Here is a 19,336-nt window from a genome sequence, read left to right on the forward strand (position 1 = left end):
CCACATACAAATGACTCCCTGATTTATTGAATTCTCTACTTCCAGAATGACAGTGGATACAAGAGAGGATAGCTGATGCAAATGAATCCTCACATGACCAAATTTTACTGTAGACAAATGAACATGATCTACAGATGGAGCCACCCTAACAGGCAAGTCCCCGAAAGCTCCGGAAAAGTGTGCACTTTTCCATCTGGCCTTTATAAGAATCTCAGTGTTAAGTGTGCCTATTGGATTAGAGTAGCCTTTCACATTGAGGTCATATTGGGTGAGAGGGGTTCAGGTAAGGAGCTGGTCAGAGAGCCTTCCATATCTGCAAAAAAAAAACACTGGGAAGCTAGAAGTTATGACACCCTGTCTACTTCAAAACAAATAAGCCCCTAGGCCTTCAAGATACTAAAGCATGTTGTTTTACTCACACAAGACCTATCATATTATTATTACTTATATGGAAAACAATTACGAAAAAAAGCTTAATTTAAAGTAAATCCAGTTGAAGATTTAAGCAATATCACAATGCTGAACCTCCCAAGTGGTCTTTTTACTTTCTATTTGTTTCTTTTATTAATTATTATACTTTTACAAGCAGAAAAATACCAATTAGCAGATCTCAAAATGAGATTGCAAATTGCTTTATAGCTACACTACTCTAATGTTAAAATAATCTCTGTAGCATCAGGATAAAGTGGTGGGCAACTTGTCACGAACAGGCCAAAATCTTTTATTTTTATGGCGTTGTGAGCGTTGCACTTTCCTTGGCCTACATCCACTGTTAAGTCATTTTGACTTTGTAGTTGTTTTGATTTATGAAATCCTGTGCAGCAAAGCTGAGCAACAGCTACTTCGAACTTCGTCTCCCATGTGGCATTGCGAGCGGTCTGTTTCTAGGTGTCTAGCAACAGCTATCAGCCCAGACAGCCGGCGGCAACGGGAGCGGTATTTCTCGTTGTGTCTTTCCACGATTATTCGCTGCTGGGTATTCATAATTAATAGTCAATTGGCTGAAAATAGTGAAAGAAACAACCCTGACCCCTGCACAGAGATATGAGCGGCAGCGGGCGGCCCAGGACCAGCTCGTTTGCTGAGCCGCCAGGTGTTCCAGGAACCGCCGCTGCGTCCACCGGATCAGCCGCTGCCGTGGGGAGCAGCACAGGAAAGTCCGGGGTCCCGCAGGCCTCCGGCAGCACCTCGTCGGGATGCTCGAACCTTAAGCTTGCCAGTAAGTCATAATTAGCCTTCAGCTCTTTGTCGGAGTCTGTCTAGCCAATGAATTATAGTATGTGCTTTTATCTCAAAAATGCCTGCCAGTGTTATATGTTATAATCCGGAGGAAAGTCGTTGTTGCTCCTGTGTAGTGCTAACCAACTTGCTAGCATGCTAACCAGCTAGCCTGCTAACGTTAGCCACATGTTTTGTATGTTTCTAGTTCCCCGTCCAGCGGATGGATGTAACGTTATTCAGCCCTACTGATGTCAAACTAAGCAACTGGCTTGTTATCACTGTAACTCAGTATTACGTCAATCATATTGACGAATAATCTGATCCACTAATGTTAAATTACAATGTGAGGATCTATTTTATTTCACTGTGGTCAATGTGAGTGAGCAGTAAAACGGGGCTACGTTGTCCTTTGTGGCCAAGCTGGACCGCAAATGCTCGAGTGCTGCATCCAAGGGTGTTATTTGAGGGTACCGTTGAGAGTGCGGCATCAGCCATCAGCCTGGAGAAGGGTCAGGGCGGAACGTTGCCTTTTCACCAAGGTCACCTGTGGGGCAAAGGCTTAGCAGCAGGTGGCCGACGCCTGGAGGATGCAAGTGATGCATATCCAGCACAAGAGCTGGGCTGTCTGCTGGGCTGCCAAGGAGTAGGTTTCCTCTGTCTGAGATAGAGTTATAGTAGCCTCTTTATTACCATAGTGACAGGTGTAAGCAGAGATCTGTGTGTGTGCGTGCATGTGTTAATCCAAACCGTATCATCCATTAGCAGGCAATGGTGTGTGGCTTTGATATTAGAGCCCAACTGGGAGGTCACTTATAGTTCAAAGCAGTGTGACCCATGTTTTCTTGCTCTCCCTCTCTCTGCAACACTGCTGGAGGCCCTTAAAGCCCCAAATGTTGCCATCAACTGGTAAAGATGATTGATGAATACGCTGTCGGGTTTGGGAGATCTGGAGGCTATTTCAGGAGGCAGGATTAGCCCAGTTAGCCAGATATTTGTGAGAGAGAATGATGTGATTTGACATTTAATATTACCGGTGAAATTAAACTTGGACATGGAGAACCAACCAGTGATCTGTTGTTATGAATAACAGTAGAGGATGTTAGGGGTTTCTATTAAGTACTCCAGTTTATATAAGATTAGGGCTGCAACTAACGATTATTTTAATAATCGATTAATCGGGTGATTATTTTTTCGATTGATGAATCGGATAAAAAAAATAAAAAAAGAACAATAAATCATTTATAAAAAATAAAGAAAAATACAAATCAGAAAACTTAACAGGATTTGTTTGAATGTCAGAAGTTGTTCTCTACACTACACTCTCAAACTCTCACACTCAGACGCACACACTCACAGACGCACACACAAGTTCACTTGAAGCTTATTCATTAAATTATTACCATCATTGTAGTAAGTGCAAGTTAAGTTCATTTATACACCACATTTAAACACAGCTTAATGACCAAGCGCTATAAAATAACTTTAAAATTAAATTAAAAAGTACAGCACACAAGTGTATTTGTCAACAATAACTGATATGGGACAAAGCACAGAATATATATACATGACAACAGATTGAAAAATGAATGGGCCAAAAAAGGCGAGTGAATAAAGACGTGTCTTTAGTCTTGCAAACTATGCCACCCCTGCTTTACTACTGTTATTAACGAGCTAACGCTAACTTGTCAAGCTGGATAACGAGTAAACACCAGCACTAGAAGAGCTACTGGAGGGACGTTAGGTTCCTCACTTCAAAACGGAACTAAAGTAGGATTCTGTAGTGATTTACTCTGCTGTTGAACATCCTCCCTCCTCATCAAGGACTCCAATATGTTTTCGTTGTTGAATCAGGAAATAAATACTGTAGCCGTCTGTGTTCACCCAGAGCTCTACGATACCTCATATCAATACGTGTGTGTGTAAACAATGAATAGACGCTGCCGTATGTGGAGCTTCTACAATGTTAGCATAGCCTAGCATGAACACAAATAGTCCCGGGCGAGACTGGCGTTTGGTGTGAACACGGCATTAGGTCGTACTGATTTGTCTGCCTCCGCCATGTGTTTCAGAACGTTACGGATCTTTCCTCTACCTCCGCTGTGTTCCACCCTTTTTTTATTTTTATACTCAAACATCTCCGCGACTTATTGAGTGGCGTAATAATCGTGCGACGCGATGAATCGATTATGAAATTCGATAATCGATAATGAAAACTATTTTAATAATAGATTATTATCGATTTAATCTCCAGAATGTGGTACAATGTGAACCTAAACGAAGAGATAAACTACTGATCAGCCGCTTTGTGAGCAAGAGTGGGAGGTAGATAATACGATTGTTGCCCTCCTGGTTAATGACCTATTTCAACATGATGGCATTTTCCCCAATATAGTTAGTTTTCTACTGATTTTAGAAGTCTTAGAAAGTGGCATATCAACTAGAGAATTGATGATTTCATTGGCTTCTACTTTTGGAGTTGGTCCACAAACAGTGAAACGATGTGTTGATTCTGTTTTTGTGGTAGACTGTCACATGATGAAACAATATATACAGTATACTTACTGGAAACCTCGCACTTACACCAGAGGTTCTCCCTATAGAACGGATGGCCTGGTTTGATTTTTGGAAGAGCTTGCTGCATTAAACTGCATATTAATAAGGTAAACTTAATTATCCTAAAGCTACCGGTACTTAGCTTTAATATGATGAGTTTGTGTATTCAGTGTTTTTTTGTGTATAAAGACAAGACATTGTTGGAAATCTGCAGGTAAATGTATTAATTAGAATAGTATGTATATTTAAAACATTGTATTGTGATTATAGTGGGGCCATGTTTAAGACAGATTTTGCAGTGTCAAATCTGGCTAAAAATGATCTGCCTTTTGAGTTAATAAAAATGCCAAATAAATAGGTATTGATGTGACAAAGTTTGAAAAATGCCGTGTTTTTCAGGGATTATTTCCTCCGAGAGACTAGAGTTTCCTTCCTTTCCTTGCTTCCTTTCCTGAATGACAGGAAGCAGAGTGTCCCACAAACACTGAGCTCAGAAACAATGATAAAAAACAGACACACTGACAAAGCCAGAGTACGGCAGCACCTTTATTATGGACCTCAGGGTAGTTTCAATCCTGTGTCAGTTGTTTTTTCTACTGTAAGAAATGAATTGCAGCAGGAAAAAGAGCCCTGATATCTCTGACTGTACTGACTGATGCATCAGCAAAAACAATGTTTGAGGAGGAACACCGTGGACGGTCGGCATACGCGTATCCTTTAACTATCTGTCCTACTTTTAACCTGGCGCCCAGTGTGAGTGTGTATTTATGAACCGGGCCATTGAGTTAAGAGAACCCAGTGACCCGGTCACTCTGCACGCCTCACAGTTTCAGCTGTAACAGATATCACCAGGGTGCCGGCCTATTCACCGTGTGTGCGTGGGGACGGACGTACGCGAACACCGGGACGTGCAGTTCTGGCTGTAAGGGCCATATCAATAAGTGCCTTTTCTTGTTTAGTAAACAAAGCATTAAGTATGTAGACACGGTCAGGGTGATGCAGCACAATGACAGTTAGATAGCAAAAGGCCGCTTTATTATTTAAGTAGCATAGATCAGCAGAGAAAAATTAAATCTCCTCAACTAGCTATAACTATAAATTCTTTTCAATGTCGAAATTACTGAAATATATCCGCAAATTATAGTGTTTGATGTGTAAAGTGGCAAGTTAAGTAGCACAACGTGAATTCAGCAAAACATCCGTGCTTTCTTTTAACTCGACTGATCTGTTTCTCTTCAACTGACATTTCACCTTTCCATTTTTTTGCACTTTGACACAAAGCCTCAGGTCAGCAAAAAACAACAACTTTTAGGCTCCTGGTCCCCACAGTTTTCACTGTTCATATAATTTACTCACACTTCTTTCAGCACTTCCATTTTATCTGCTAGTTCAACTCCTTTCAGCAATTATATTCTTTTTTTAACAGGAAAAATATAAGGTGCTAACACGTGAATTTTCCTCTAAAAATGTTACCTGTTGGACTTTACAGAAAGACCAGAAGTGTACATTTAATTTATTTTTCATCTATTTAACCAGCAGAAATGGCAGCAGGGACTGACATGCAACTAAAGCCGAGGGCCTCGAACCGGGCATGTTGCTGTTCACGCTCTGCCTTAAACTCTACTCCAATGACCTAAAATGTCATAGACAGACTAAAAAAGTTAGGACATTTCATAAGGGTGAAGTAAATCATTGTTGCTGTGGGGATTCAGAGTGGTGGTACACGGTGATTTATCAGAATGATAGTGTTGACGGGTATTCATCCGCCTCCGTGAGCTGTTGAAGCCCCTCTGACTACTATACACAATGTTGTGCTGAGTGTCGTGCAGACAGAGAATACTGGTGTAGCTTGTGCTTTTCCACTATGGGTGAGACAACTGCATGAGCAGTGAACACACTAGGGCTGTCCACTAAAAGTGGATGATTCAAGTCATCAGTCAAGAGGAACGGACAAGTCGACTTCAATTCTGTCAATCGAATCACGTGACTCGTGTCTGTGCACTGCTTTTAGCACCAGTGTGCAAATGTTAGTAAAGTTGGCTAAACTACTTTTGATGTGAAAGCTTTAATGCTACTTTGTATTCAAATACCTTTCTCTGAGGTCTAAAAAAAAAAAAGAGAACGTTGCCGACTTGGGGTAAACATTGAGGTGGGAGTCACTTTGGTAGTTATCACTAGATTGGCTTGCAGGTAGTGCTGGGCGGTATACCGGTTCAACCGAGTGTATATATGTTCAGGAGTAACTCGCGTAATGTTCACTTCAGGCGGTTCACCTCGGTGTCTCCACCGCGGCCTCTCTGGTCTGCACGGAGAGGCCTCAGCGTGACAGTAAATGCTACGGTCTTTCCCCCCGGAGGCCGTTTAATATTTGGTTTTAATAACCATCTCGGGAAAAAATGATTCATTGCTTTTCAGGCAGTGATTTGCAATGTTTTTGTCGCACATGTGCATAGTATGATGAATGAAAACACCGTTTATCTGGCAGCACTAGACATCTAGAAGTATCCATGGGAAAAAATACTGAACCCCAAATTGCTCCTGAAGGCTTTGCCGTTGGTGTGCGAGTGTTTGTGAATGAGCATTAGTTTGGATCCTGATTAGCAGGGTTGACACCTTGTATGCCAGCCTCTGCCATCAGTGTCGGACTTGTTGTGTGAATGAGTTAATATTAACAATGTAGTAAAATTAAGTGTACAGCATTTCGGTCCCAAGTCCCAGAAAACGGTGTCAGTGCGTCATGACTGTAATCAAACCGGGAACGGGATTGGCCATTACTGCATAATAATGCATTTTTTTCTATCCTCTCGATTCTAGTGCGTCACCACCGGACGGTGTCACAAACTAATCCTTGTATGAAAGGCTGTTACCACTTAAAACAGTTTACAGTTGACATCTCTTCACCAGGCTGCCATTAACCAAAATATTCAGACAGTCCAAATGTGAAGGCTTTCTGAAGCGAGTGTCCTGGGTTGGATGTTGGGGGGCCATTGTTTTGGGGGCCCATGTGAAGCCGGTTCATAACTCCTCTGTAGGAAGGAGCCAGAAGTTTGTCTTTTCATCCTTTTTATAACTTCACAAGTTTTAGCCGAATAAAGCAATTGCCAGATGACCTGTTATTATGCGATCTGAATCACAACACTGTATTGTTATATTCCCATTGACCCTGTTGCTGCTTGTTTCCTAGGAGATAGCGGGAAGGTGACGACAGTCGTGGCCACACCAGGTCAGGGACCGGACCGCCCACAGGAAGTCTCCTACACTGACATCAAGGTGAGCAAGGAAGCCCAACCAAGACCTCTGGGTGTCATCAGAAGAAGCTCTGGCCTTCTTATAAATAGGGTTGGGTACCGAAACTCGGTGCCAATATGGCACCGGTTCCGATACGTCCGGTATCTACCGGTTTCGGATTTCGGTGCTTCCTTTCGGTGCCTGAGCCGATTGAAATACTTTTTTACACTACTCCGATGACTCCGTCCTGGCAGCAGGACTCGGTCCTCCGCTCCTCACTCATAGTATTATTACAACGGGGTACTTAGCGCTGCCGCTCATGAGCACAACACAGGCACGCGAAAGCTTCTTCTTCTCCTTTGAGGTGTACTGGCGGTTGGCAAACGACGAATTGGCGCATTACCGCCACCAACTGGTAAAATAAAATAAGTCATGAGACGTGTCGTATTTTGCCAGAGAAGGAAATTATGCTCATATTTCTGCAAAATAATTGCTGAAGTTTGAAGCTAGTGTGTGTGTGTGTGTTTTGTATTTATTTATTTATATTTATTTAAGTACACTGTAAACTGTTGACAGTTAACATATTGTTCATAGTTAAAAAGTTTGAAGCCAAGTGTTTTGTATTTATTTATATTTATAGTATACTTTAAACAGTTAATATGTTGTTCAATTTGAAGAAAAAAGTATCTGTTCAGGCACTGGTATCGTTTTAAAAGTATCGTTTTTGCACCGGTATCGGAAAAAACCCAAACGACACCCAACCCTACTTATAAATAGAAGTGCAACTTTATCACCTCGTCTGCTACTGTAACTCAGACTTTTTTCACCTCATTACATCAAATGACTGCAATATATCTGGCTGAAGTTGATAAGGTTGTTGATCAATACCAGTGGCTCCATGATCAGTTTGCCAGGTGCTGAGATTTATGGCTTTCAATGGTGACTTTATAGCCTACTTTCTGCTAGCAGTCTTGTCTCTGATCTGATCATGTGACATGCTTGTGTCAGTGAGAGGCTAATGGAATCACATGGGTTGAGGCTGGTGTTGCTTTGAGTGGGCGTCGCTGTTTGTACCTTTGCAGGACCTAAGATTACTTAATGTCTCTGTAATAGTTTGCTTTCATATATTTATTGCATTTTTTTATCTCAAAGTTGATAGTCTTATTATTGTGGATTATCAGAAATATTGACACTTTTCCAATGTCTGCTGCAGTTGAAGGTTATCACGGTGTCATGTGGAACCGCTTTCAGTGAGCACGCCTCGCCGGGTCAAATTTATCATTATAAGCAGATGAAGGTGATCTATAACTAAGGTTTTCTTTTTGTTTTTCTTTATTTGTTAAGCAGTTTACTATCTAATTGGCGTAAGTATATATATTACGTGGATATAAGGTATTAAAAACTGACAGCTTTTGCCTTTTCACTCACCATGGTCTTGCTTGTGGTGAGGCTTTGCCGTTTTTTCGGCTGGCTGTGTATCACCGCAGCACTGGCTGTGCATGCAGATGAACGGCGGCCCTTTTCCAGGCCTTTTTGCTCAGCCGGTGAGCGGCACGGAGAGAGGCCATTTGTCTACATGTGCTGCTAAGCCCAGAGCTGGTTGAGGACCGGCAGAGCCTCACGTTGGAGGAATTATTCATCCACTTTATTTTGAGTAAATATCTTCCTTTCCCGTCATGATTTCAGTATGAACGCAGCACCAGCTAAATCAATGTTAGACTACGAGTTTTAAAATGTTTTTCCATATGTTGTCATGTATGATAAGACCCTAAATTTAAATATAAGCAGTTGTATAGGAATGACTCTGTTAGCTTAAACCTGCCTGTGCTGTGAAGACGAACTCTTCCCCCAAAACCAATATCACAATTTGCAGCTGACCTACTTCAGATTGTTGCAACTCTTTTAAAACTGAAAATGAACATAAACTGAACAGTTGGGACGATGGTTATTATAAACTGTAAACGCCATTCCAACCCTCAAATTCTGTATCAGCAGTCAGAATCAAGAGCCTTATAAAATCATGTCTGTGATTTGTGCTTGGTGCAGAGTGTCTGACTGTTTCCTCTTTTGTGAAAACCTCAGGTGATTGGCAATGGGTCGTTTGGTGTGGTGTACCAAGCTCGCCTCATCGACAGCCAGGAGATGGTGGCCATTAAGAAGGTTCTGCAGGATAAGAGGTTCAAGGTAGTAAACTCATTTCTCCACATGTTCTCTTGTTTGATTTTGTTTTCAATGTTGTTCCTAAATGATTAAGTTGGTTTGGGAATAAGTGTGTTTGTTCCCCGTCCTTGTTTAAAGTTCCTCTCATGTTGGTGTTCTTGATTTCTCACCTTTCCGCTCACGTGTTTGCAGAATCGGGAACTACAGATCATGAGGAAGCTGGACCACTGCAACATCGTCAGGCTACGTTACTTCTTCTACTCCAGTGGAGAGAAGGTACAGCTCGCGTATTTGTTTTTTTTCTTCTCATTTGTAAATCAAATTCTGTTCACCAAGTCCCCATATTCACACAGCCTTATCTCACAGCACCATCATTTCAGGAGATTGCAGTAAAACAGAGGAAATGATGTCATAATGCATATAAAATATAACTTTACACAGATGCAGCATAAAAAGAAACAGAAAAAAGGGAAGCAGTCCCTTTCTTGGACTGACAGAGAAGCACTTCTGATTTTAGATTTTGTTGAAGTAAATTACTGGATTCTGTTTATAAGTAAATTTTTATTTTTAGATAAATGGATAAAAAAAAATATTCATCTTGTAAATCCACAGCAGTTTGTGTTCCTGTAACATTGGTTTGTATAACGATGGGTAGGACAAACGTGTATGTTAAATCATGCACATTTTAACCCATCGACCTCTCTCTGTCCCGTGCTGCACAGAAAGATGAAGTGTATCTCAACCTGGTGCTGGACTTTGTCCCTGAGACGGTCTACAGGGTTGCCAGGCATTTTAACAAGGCCAAGAGCATCATTCCTATCATATATGTGAAGGTAACTTTCAGCTTGTTCCTACCAAGATGTTTCTGTGTTTTGTACAAGTACTAATGCGTATTGTTTCTTTGGAATGGGTTGGGGGGGGGCATCTTTAACGCAGTAATACAAAGCACATTGTTGTTGTTTTAGTTTGTTTCCATTTTAACACCTTGTTCTTATGTTGTGACCTCCTCAGGTGTACATGTACCAGTTGTTTCGTAGTCTGGCATACATCCATTCCCAGGGCGTTTGTCACAGAGACATCAAGCCCCAAAACCTGCTTGTCGACCCAGAAACTGCCATCCTCAAGCTGTGTGACTTTGGCAGGTGAGCTGCATGAGCAGATGGAAGAATGGTATTAACAACGGAGAAATCAAGAGGTGTAGCATGTTTGTATGTGAAGAGCGGACAGCACTGCAGATAATATCCAAAGCTTGAGGTATGAATTAACCATTTCAAACAGCCCAGTTTGTATTCATGATGGCAGACCTACTTCTTTATGCAGACCATGCTTGTTTTGCTCAGTGTTCTCTGGGGTTGGGCACATGTAAAACTGTGGCGAGGCTACTTTTTAAATTGCCACAATGTATCATAATGTCAAGTAAAATCCAACTGAGATCGACCCAAGTCCAGTGGACCCTTTCACATTTGCAGGTTAAGAACCTCTGTAGTCTGTAGAAAGAGGAATAAAACAAAGAACTCTTGATAGCCATTTCCTGCACAATAGTTCACACCTTCTGTCCCCTTGGACCTCAACCATTCCTTGCTGCCATCTTAATCGTTTTGATCTGATTTCTTGTATTTCCCCAGCGCCAAGCAGCTGGTCCGCGGAGAGCCCAACGTGTCGTATATCTGCTCTCGCTACTATCGCGCCCCTGAGCTCATTTTCGGTGCCACGGACTACACGGCAAACATTGACATCTGGTCAGCAGGCTGCGTACTGGCCGAGCTGCTGCTCGGACAACCCATATTCCCCGGTGACAGCGGGGTGGACCAGCTTGTCGAGATTATCAAGGTGAGTGCGTTTTATGAGGCGTCTTGTGTGCTGCGGAACCGATCGTAGGGTCACTTGTAATTCCTCTTTCCAGTGGAGATTATAGGAGTTTGATATAGATACTTGGTTCGTGCTTGTCGGTGTGTCTGTAGAATACTGCTCATACTCCTACATCTATTCTCAGGTGCTAGGAACCCCGACAAGGGAACAAATCCGAGAGATGAACCCAAACTACACAGAATTCAAGTTTCCTCAGATCAAAGCTCATCCATGGACCAAGGTAAGGAAACACCTGGGGAAAGACACTGCAGGTCAGTGAGTATTCTCAAGGCCTGTACTGTCCGACATGTAGACTGAATCCATGTGTCAATGACAACACTCTTCATAGGGTGTAAGACCAATTTTGTACATTTTTGTGTCGCGTGAACTCTGCAAATGTTTTACATTTCTACATGTACACAAAGGTATTTGTTCCAGAAAGTGACACTACACCAGTTTCTAGAGAATACCAATGGACGTGCTGTTGCCCACACAGTCTATTTAAATCTGCCAGTTGAAGCGCTTTAGTGCCCTCCTGCTGAATGTCGATTAACCCTGTGACACTTAAAAGAGTACAGAAACCACGTAAAACCCAGAGAAGTGGCCCTTTCACATTTACTACAAAGCGGATAGCTTTTCTACTCCAATGCATGCAATTGATTTTTTTATATTCAGAACTCTTCTATAAGGGGGTTTCTTTGTGGATACTCTGACTCACACTCTTCTCGTTCCTCAGGTGTTTAAACCTCGCACCCCTCCAGAAGCCATTACCCTTTGCTCCCGGCTGCTGGAGTACACGCCGGCCTCGCGGTTCTCCCCACTAGAGGCCTGCTCGCACGGCTTCTTCGAAGAGCTGCGCCAGCCGAACACACGACTGCCCAGCGGCAGAGAACTGCCGATGCTCTTCAACTTCAGCACCACAGGTACATGCACGAGTAGACGCACGCTTTCCTTCTGCGTCTTGACACGGTTGGTGGGTGTAGTTCAGTGGAGAGCAAATAGTTCCTCCATGAAATTACTCACAACAGGGTCTGTGGATTATCTTGAGTAACATTGCTGTTGAGTTTTTCCAAATCGTTCTACCGGTATTTTATTTTTTCTTTGTTCACCACAAGCCGAGTGTCATCTAGTTCAGTTACACTGGAGAGAACAGGCATCTCTATGGTGGATAGCGCCAACTCTCTGTAACTCACTCCAAAACTATCTAGATTAATAAACAGCTCCACAGATAGGAGGACAAATATGTATTTTAAGTTTTGAGGTGAACTGTCCCTTTTTCCATCCGTTTTGGTTGACAGATCGTTGTGCTGGATGGATTCATCACCATCTGTTTCGTTAAATACAATCCGGCGGTGTCTCTTGGTTTGTTTTCTGCCAGCGCTGTGACCTCAGAGGAGGTGCCATTAATGCAGCGTACACTATCCTCTTGTTCTGTGACACTGTCCTCTTGATAAATGACTCATCGTGAAATAAGAACTCTGCTTTCATTTTCTGCAGAGCTGTCCATCCAGCCCCAGCTGAACTCAACCCTCATCCCTCCTCACGCCCGCTCTCACACAGCTGCTTCCGCCCACGGTGGGGAACTCTTCTGTTAATGTTGTTGTAATATTATTGTCAATATCATGGTGTTGTGGTGTTCAACATGAATACCATTATAAAACAACAATTCAGACATCACAAGTCAAAATTTTTAATTAAATTGATTTAACACATTTGTATATATAGATGTTGTTATGTACTGAATTTTAATTCGCTAAGGTGGCAAAGTCGTCTATTTTATTTTGTTACAATGTGTCAAAGGGACTAGGTTTAGTTTTTCCTTCTGACAGTCCTGCAGGAATATTCTAGGTTGGAACTGACTGCTTTTATGCCTTTTATTTTAAATAGATTTAAAAAAAATAGTCAGTAGTTCTGTATTAAATATCAGAGATGCACCGATTGCAGTTTTCTTGGTCTTGGTTTTTTACAAATCTTTGACCTGCCCATTCTGATTTTCTTTCTTAGAACTATTATTGATAGCAAGGCTCAAGATTTTTTCCCCACCGCCACGGGGAATCTAAATGTTAACCTTTTTTTTATCATCTATATGTATCTATATGTATCTATATATTTTCAGAAAACACGCAATTCAAACCAAAAGGAAAATCCATCCAAAATGATTGTATTTCTGTTGAAATACTTGCTCTGATTAAAGACATATCTTGGCATTCGTACTTGTATTTATATATTGTAAGATGCTTAGAACTAGAGTTGGAAAGTTAAATAGGTCATCATTCCTTCTCTTTTATATATATATATATATATATATATATATATATATATATATATATATTTATATATATATATATACTGCTGTGAAAATATGTTCTTCAAACAAGTGAGTTCATTCAGGTTTCTCACTGAAAACAACATTTGATAGGATTACATTTGAACACATGATGGCGTCATCATTTATATTCAGTCAATGCAACCTCCTTCAACGTTAGCCGTTACTTCTGTGTTGTCAACAGATGAGCCGGTCACTGTGATCAGCATTCATGGGAATGAATTCTAATACAGTCGGTGTGTTAGTTGTTCCTAATGTTTTACGGTTGCTCCTCCACGACTTGCTGTTGTAACAGATTGAGAGCTCTCTGTCCTCTTCACTCAGATGTGATGTGTGTGCCGCTGTGTGGTGCGGTGGGTAAAGTCTGTAGCTGACCGGCCCCTCACCGAGCATCAACTGATTGATCTCTACTATATATTTTTGTTGTATTCAGAGTAATGTTTTTTTTTTGTTTTTTTTGACACACTGTGGCAGTATTAGATATGAAATCAATAAAACTTTTCATGAACTAACTAGATTTGACGTACTGGGCACTTCTTGAGAATGCACATATCAAATAATGTTACGTTTTCAGTTACAGCCGTGTCCGTCCATTCACTCTCCTCTACTCAATGGGAACATTTTCAAGTGGTTTGAAAACATTGTGTAGTCCTTGTATATCCCCATTTTTCCAAAAATCTGTATTTATTGTAAATTACGGCTTGTTATGTAAAATACTGCTGTCAGGTCCTTTGAGTCATGGACTGTTAATTTACCTCTGACTGTCTTTTGTTCCCCTCCTGTGTCATTCAGATGGTACCGGTTCCGATTCATCTCAACACAGTTCAGTACCCGGATCTCTTAACAGCATCTGAAGCAGCTTCTCACCTGCCTGCCTGCGAGCCTCACTCTTACACACACACACACACACACACACACTCACTCTAGTGCTTTCCTCCATGCTGCTTGCTCTCCTCTTAGATGATCTGTTTTTGTACAGTAATGCATTGAACAAACAAACATTAGCTCTTTAGCTGCCAGGGGTCGTAACTACGGCAGGTGATTGTTAAACACACACACACAAAGAGTAGTCATCTCGCTGCTGCTCAGGTGGTCTGTGAAGGTTCAATAGTGGGGGCTGGTCCTCTGTAATACAACTTCTATTTTTTTTTTTTTTTTTTAATCAACTTTTTTTCTTCTTTATATTTGTGTTTAATTTATTTGCCTAACAACGCATCATGTGGTCGCAAAACATTTTTTCGCCAGTTTTATTTTATTTTTTTCCACCTAAGATTATTTTTTTATATTCTTCTGTGTTTATTTGCATCTGAACTGCACACTGCCTGAGCGAGATCAGAAGTAGCCCCTCGTAGGTCATCAGGGTAAAGAAAGTTTTATTCAACTCAGGGCGGGAGAGCGGATGCCGGGGATGATAGAGTCCTTAATGCTCCAGCCACGTTATTTGAAGCAATCCAGCCTGATGTTACGGTTTAAATTGAACCTCCACGTCTTGATAATTCACACGCTTAAGTGGCAGGTAGAGTAGGAAACCTCATCAGTAGCAGTTATCAGTGTTTGGTCGGAGGTGGTTCGCCCCTTACGTGAATCAGGGTTCAGTGGCTCCGTTACGTTATACAGGCCGGTCACCTGTCCTGTTCGTTTCCTGATCTACAGAGTGTTGCCTAGTGTAAACGTGAGATATTCCCTCATAGAGAACATAGGTAAGATCAATCATGGATGTTAGACTCCTTTTCAGCTTTTATCTGTGATTTTTGTTCGACTCATTCCCACATCCGGCAGGGCGGCGGTCTTAATTCGTTTGGCCACCCAGAGGAACACCCCTCGACTCCTGCTCTTCTTCTAAACCTCAAAAAGTAGTTTCACCTGTAGATGTTGGTTGTGGAGAAAGTGTGGGGCTCAGCGAGGAGCAGATCTAGAAAACGAGCCTTTTGAAATGGAGCAAACTAATTCAAATGGTAGTCGTGTAAATATTAGTACATCACTGGACGCCGCTCAGTGCGCTGCTTGCTCTCTGTCCTACAGCTCGTTAGTTGTGTTCACGATTAGATAAAAAACCAGCTGTCGTCGCAGCAATGGAAACGTAAAAGCATTTTGAAGCTCGTCTAAGAAACTAGAGATTCTGTATCACGACCATCGATGCTTCGTGAAGGAATTGTTTCCAGAATTTACTTGCTGAAGAAAATAACTTATTTACGCCCCTTTAAACCAGAAGGACGGAAGAAAGGAAGCTGACAGCCTTCACTGGTTTCACTGGTGCTACCGTGCTAGAACTGAGTGAAGGTAGAGGAAGTTCCACTAAAATTATCCTGATTCTTTTTTTTATTAAACTTTCTTTTTTCATTTTGAGCTTTTAAAACGGGACTAACGTTCATTGTGGTCGTGGTGTTTTGAATGAAAATAAGTGAAAACGTTTGAATCAGGGCAGTTGCCCGACTCAACAGTTGCTACTTTTAAAAGTCTGAAATAGTTTTAAGATAATTGATTTGATTGATTGATTTTAAAGCTGTGAGAAGTCTTGAAATGTGCTTAATATTGTTACTTGAAGGGTAACTTTGGTATTTTTTGTTTTATCATGTTTTGGTGTGTTAATGGGGACAACATTTTTGAAGTTGGTCCAGTATTAAGTGAGAGCGCTCCGACCGGGACAATGCGAGCCTGTCGGTGCCAAAAAACATTCACTTTTAGTGGACGTACATTGAGGAGTTGAGCCTCGCGATGACGTTGCAGCCGGTTTCAGGACTCCCTCAATACTGGACCGTCGGTTAGACCGAAAAACATGGGGAATCCAGAAGTTACCCGCTAACGGCTCCCCTGCACTGTCTGTTGACATGTAGTCATACAGAAAACAAAAGGCTGGTTTCAAAATTAGTTTTAATTTCGCAATGTTCTAAAGATGTCGTACTAAAACCCTGTAAGATCCGCTGAAATACACAAACTATAGAATCAAAACTGATTCTCCCCCTAGCTGAAATATTATTGGTGTCCTGATGTTAGTGTAGAAATAAATGCTTTTGTACTCCCAAGAGCTGAGTGAATGTCGGTCCTCCTGTTGACGACATGCAGCAGAGAAACTTCAGAATGCCGGGGCAGGGATTCAATGTTCTCTTAAACTCGACGAGGGGGCGGGGGGGTGTTCAACCTAAATGTATTTATTTCTTTGTTTTTGGAGACGAGAATCGGATGGCTTTGAAATGTTGTTAGTTGAACTGCAGGTCCATCAGTGGAAATGATTGAGAACAGGTTCTCTGTATAAAGACTAAAATAACTCTGAAGACGAATGGACGTGCACAGAAAGGAAGATGTGCTTAATGTGAATAGTAGTCCAACGTGAATCTCAAGCAGGGTTAGGTCACCGTGTTAGTGTGCTCCTTGGACCGATTTAAATTGTTACCCTAAAAAATCAAAGAGAGCTGTTTGAGGTCATGGGTCAGAGATTGTATTCTCTCAAGAATAGAAGACCATTCTCCAACCTGCGAGTCTGAACAGCCAGTGTTTTTGGGGTTAGAGCAGTCAACAATACAGATTTTTAGTAAGCAGTATATTTGATACTGTTGCTCCATGCCTCCACCTGCTGTTTTTACACTGCAGCCATGTTTGCGTTTTCCTTTTTTAATTCCACCACATTGGGCACATTCACATTGATTTTATACGAGGAGAGTGGAGAGCATCTTTCATTCTCTTTCCCACCAACAGTTTTCCCCCAAAGCTCACCTGCCAGTCCTGCGGGGCTCATTTTGCTTCTTTTTCTTTTGCTGTCCAGAGTCCAAAGCAGCCTGTTGGATTCCCTCTGCAGGGCGCGTTCACACTCAGAGCTGTCAGACCCTCTGTGGCCATGAAAAGGTGTGACCCTGCTGGGGCGGAATCAAAAACACCGGCCGATTGGTCTCATCCCTCTGATGTCAGACGCCACCTCTCCCCTCACTCTCCCTCTTATCGCACGTGTAAATATCACTGATTTTTATTTTCATCTTTTTACTTTTATGACAGAGTTGTTTATATCTTATCTCTCCTCATCCCGCCGATGAAGCAGTCTTAGTTTGTGCATTTTTGTAAATAAGTTTCTTTTATTTTTCACAATTCAAAATGTAAATACTGCAAAGGTAAAAAAAAAAAAAAATATCTGCCTCATGTTTGTTGATGAACTTTCCCCCCCCCCCCCCGGCTCTCTCGTAGTCCAGTGAAAGATGTAAAGTAGCTGTTGACAACGTTGTTACTCAGCTGTCCTTCCTGTCCGGCCCTCTGTGGGACCGTCTGACTGTTGAATGAATATTTCAAAGGTTCTGTTCCAAAATGCTTCTGTTTCTGTTCACTCTGGATGGAGAAATATACTCTCTTCAAACATTCTGTGACCCCTCTAACAATCTCAAGCACCAAGGCATGTCACGTTAGCGTGACAGCGCTCTCTCCAACCTGCTCGTCTAATGTTGATCCACACAGTATAATAAATGCAAAATGTCTGAAACGATTGTTTGTTGTACTTTCCAATGATTTAATTTAAGAGCTTTTTTTTTCGTAAAGCACCTTTTAAAGGACTTTTATTTTTAATAACCCTTTTAGATCACATCCCCACTCATATTTATCAATGTAGGCAAAACTATTTACAAAAGTCCATTTATTTGTATATATACATCAAAATCCAATCAGCTTTTCTTCCTGTAAAACTAAATACGACATGTGCGTACGTAAAGTAGTACGTTTTCAACCAATGATGTAAAGCTGAAAGCTGCAGCGTGATTAATGGATATCAATCTGGGACTCTAAATCACACTTGACTTGCTGCAGATTCATCACAAGAGGGAGCTGTTCAGTCATTATTAGAGAGTTCTGCACATGCCAGTTATAGTGAAACGTTCTCAAGACACATTATTCTCTTTATTGTACAGTTAAAGTACCTCCTTCCTTCTGTCCTCGTGTGACACACAGTCACACGAAGAGCAATGTTCAGCAATATGTTCCAGTCTTCAATTTAGCAGATTTAAAATGATAAATGTAAGCAGCTATGAAATACAAAAAAGAAGAAAAGGTCTCAAGCCTCTGGCCTCAAGAAGAGATGAGGAGCAGACTCTTTTCATTCAGACTCAGTCAGATTTAACGCAGCTTTATACAACTCCTCACATTCAGTAGTTCTTCCCAAAACTTATTTGAAATGTTTAAAAATCACTTTTTGCTTCCTTTTTCTTTCTCAGTTCCTTTGACTCGTTTTGGAACAGACCTTCGTGTGTGCTGACAGATTGCAATATGTTCTTATAGTGTAGTATTAAGAAACACAGGTTTTAGCTACAGGTCACTGAGAAAGTGACGTCTCGTGTCTGACTTGATCTCAAAGTGTTTAGTCCGACTAGAAATCGCAACACGGTGTCCTGCTTGTACTCGACCCGCGCTGAATGGCATTCAAACTTGCTGCTACAACTGATCACAAAACAGACTTTTGGATTGTGACAGAGGCACCTGTCATGTGCGATGCGTGTTAGTTGCCAGGCAACATGCAGAAATGTTTCAAGTGAACCAAATCTCAGAAATTGTACTTTTTGTTTGTGTTTCCAAAGTCTCTGAAACTCCAGCTGTAACTGAGGGAGATTCCTGCTTCTCTCTAACAAGTTGACATGTCCCATGTTATTCATTATTCTTTAATCCAATGCCGTTAACTTTGGTGTCATCCTGCCCGGTGGACTGATGAGTGATGGAGGGATAGACGGGGGGAGAGAGAGAAACACAAACCTGTCTGTCTCTGTTCTGTGTATGTTCTGTATAATATGGACTCATTTACTGTAATAAAGTGATGAAACTGTGTTTAGGTCGTGTGCACCGTTTCTCCTCCGAAATCTGTTCCTATTTGAGAGGTTATGAACTGGATTTAAGTTTAGTTTCATGAAGACAAACAAACTCTTCACTGCATTGCCGTAGGGAGGCAGTTTTCTAATAAAAAAAAAAAGAAGTAATTTAGAATTTGAAAATGCAGCCGTCATCCTGCAGCTCTCCTCTCTGTCCTAAGCCCCTCCC

At 41.5% G+C, this 19,336-nt stretch overlaps 1 protein-coding gene across 1 annotated transcript; it reads left to right on the forward strand.

Moving 5' to 3' along the window:
* Window positions 1–1,023: 1,023 nt before the first annotated feature.
* On the forward strand, window positions 1,024–19,028 carry LOC306791393 (glycogen synthase kinase-3 beta-like). Its single transcript, XM_079288082.1, has 11 exons — window positions 1,024–1,219; window positions 6,959–7,044; window positions 9,085–9,186; window positions 9,355–9,438; window positions 9,885–9,995; window positions 10,174–10,304; window positions 10,788–10,992; window positions 11,156–11,251; window positions 11,747–11,933; window positions 12,508–12,585; window positions 14,129–19,028. Exons 1-11 carry the CDS (start codon window positions 1,045–1,047, stop codon window positions 14,188–14,190), a joined length of 1,317 nt encoding a protein of 438 aa, XP_079144208.1. The 5' UTR covers window positions 1,024–1,044; the 3' UTR covers window positions 14,191–19,028.
* The last annotated feature ends 308 nt before the right edge of the window (window positions 19,029–19,336 follow it).

Source organism: Melanostigma gelatinosum, assembly GCF_949748355.1.
Source record: "Melanostigma gelatinosum genome assembly, chromosome: 17".
Lineage (NCBI taxonomy): Eukaryota > Metazoa > Chordata > Actinopteri > Perciformes > Zoarcidae > Melanostigma > Melanostigma gelatinosum.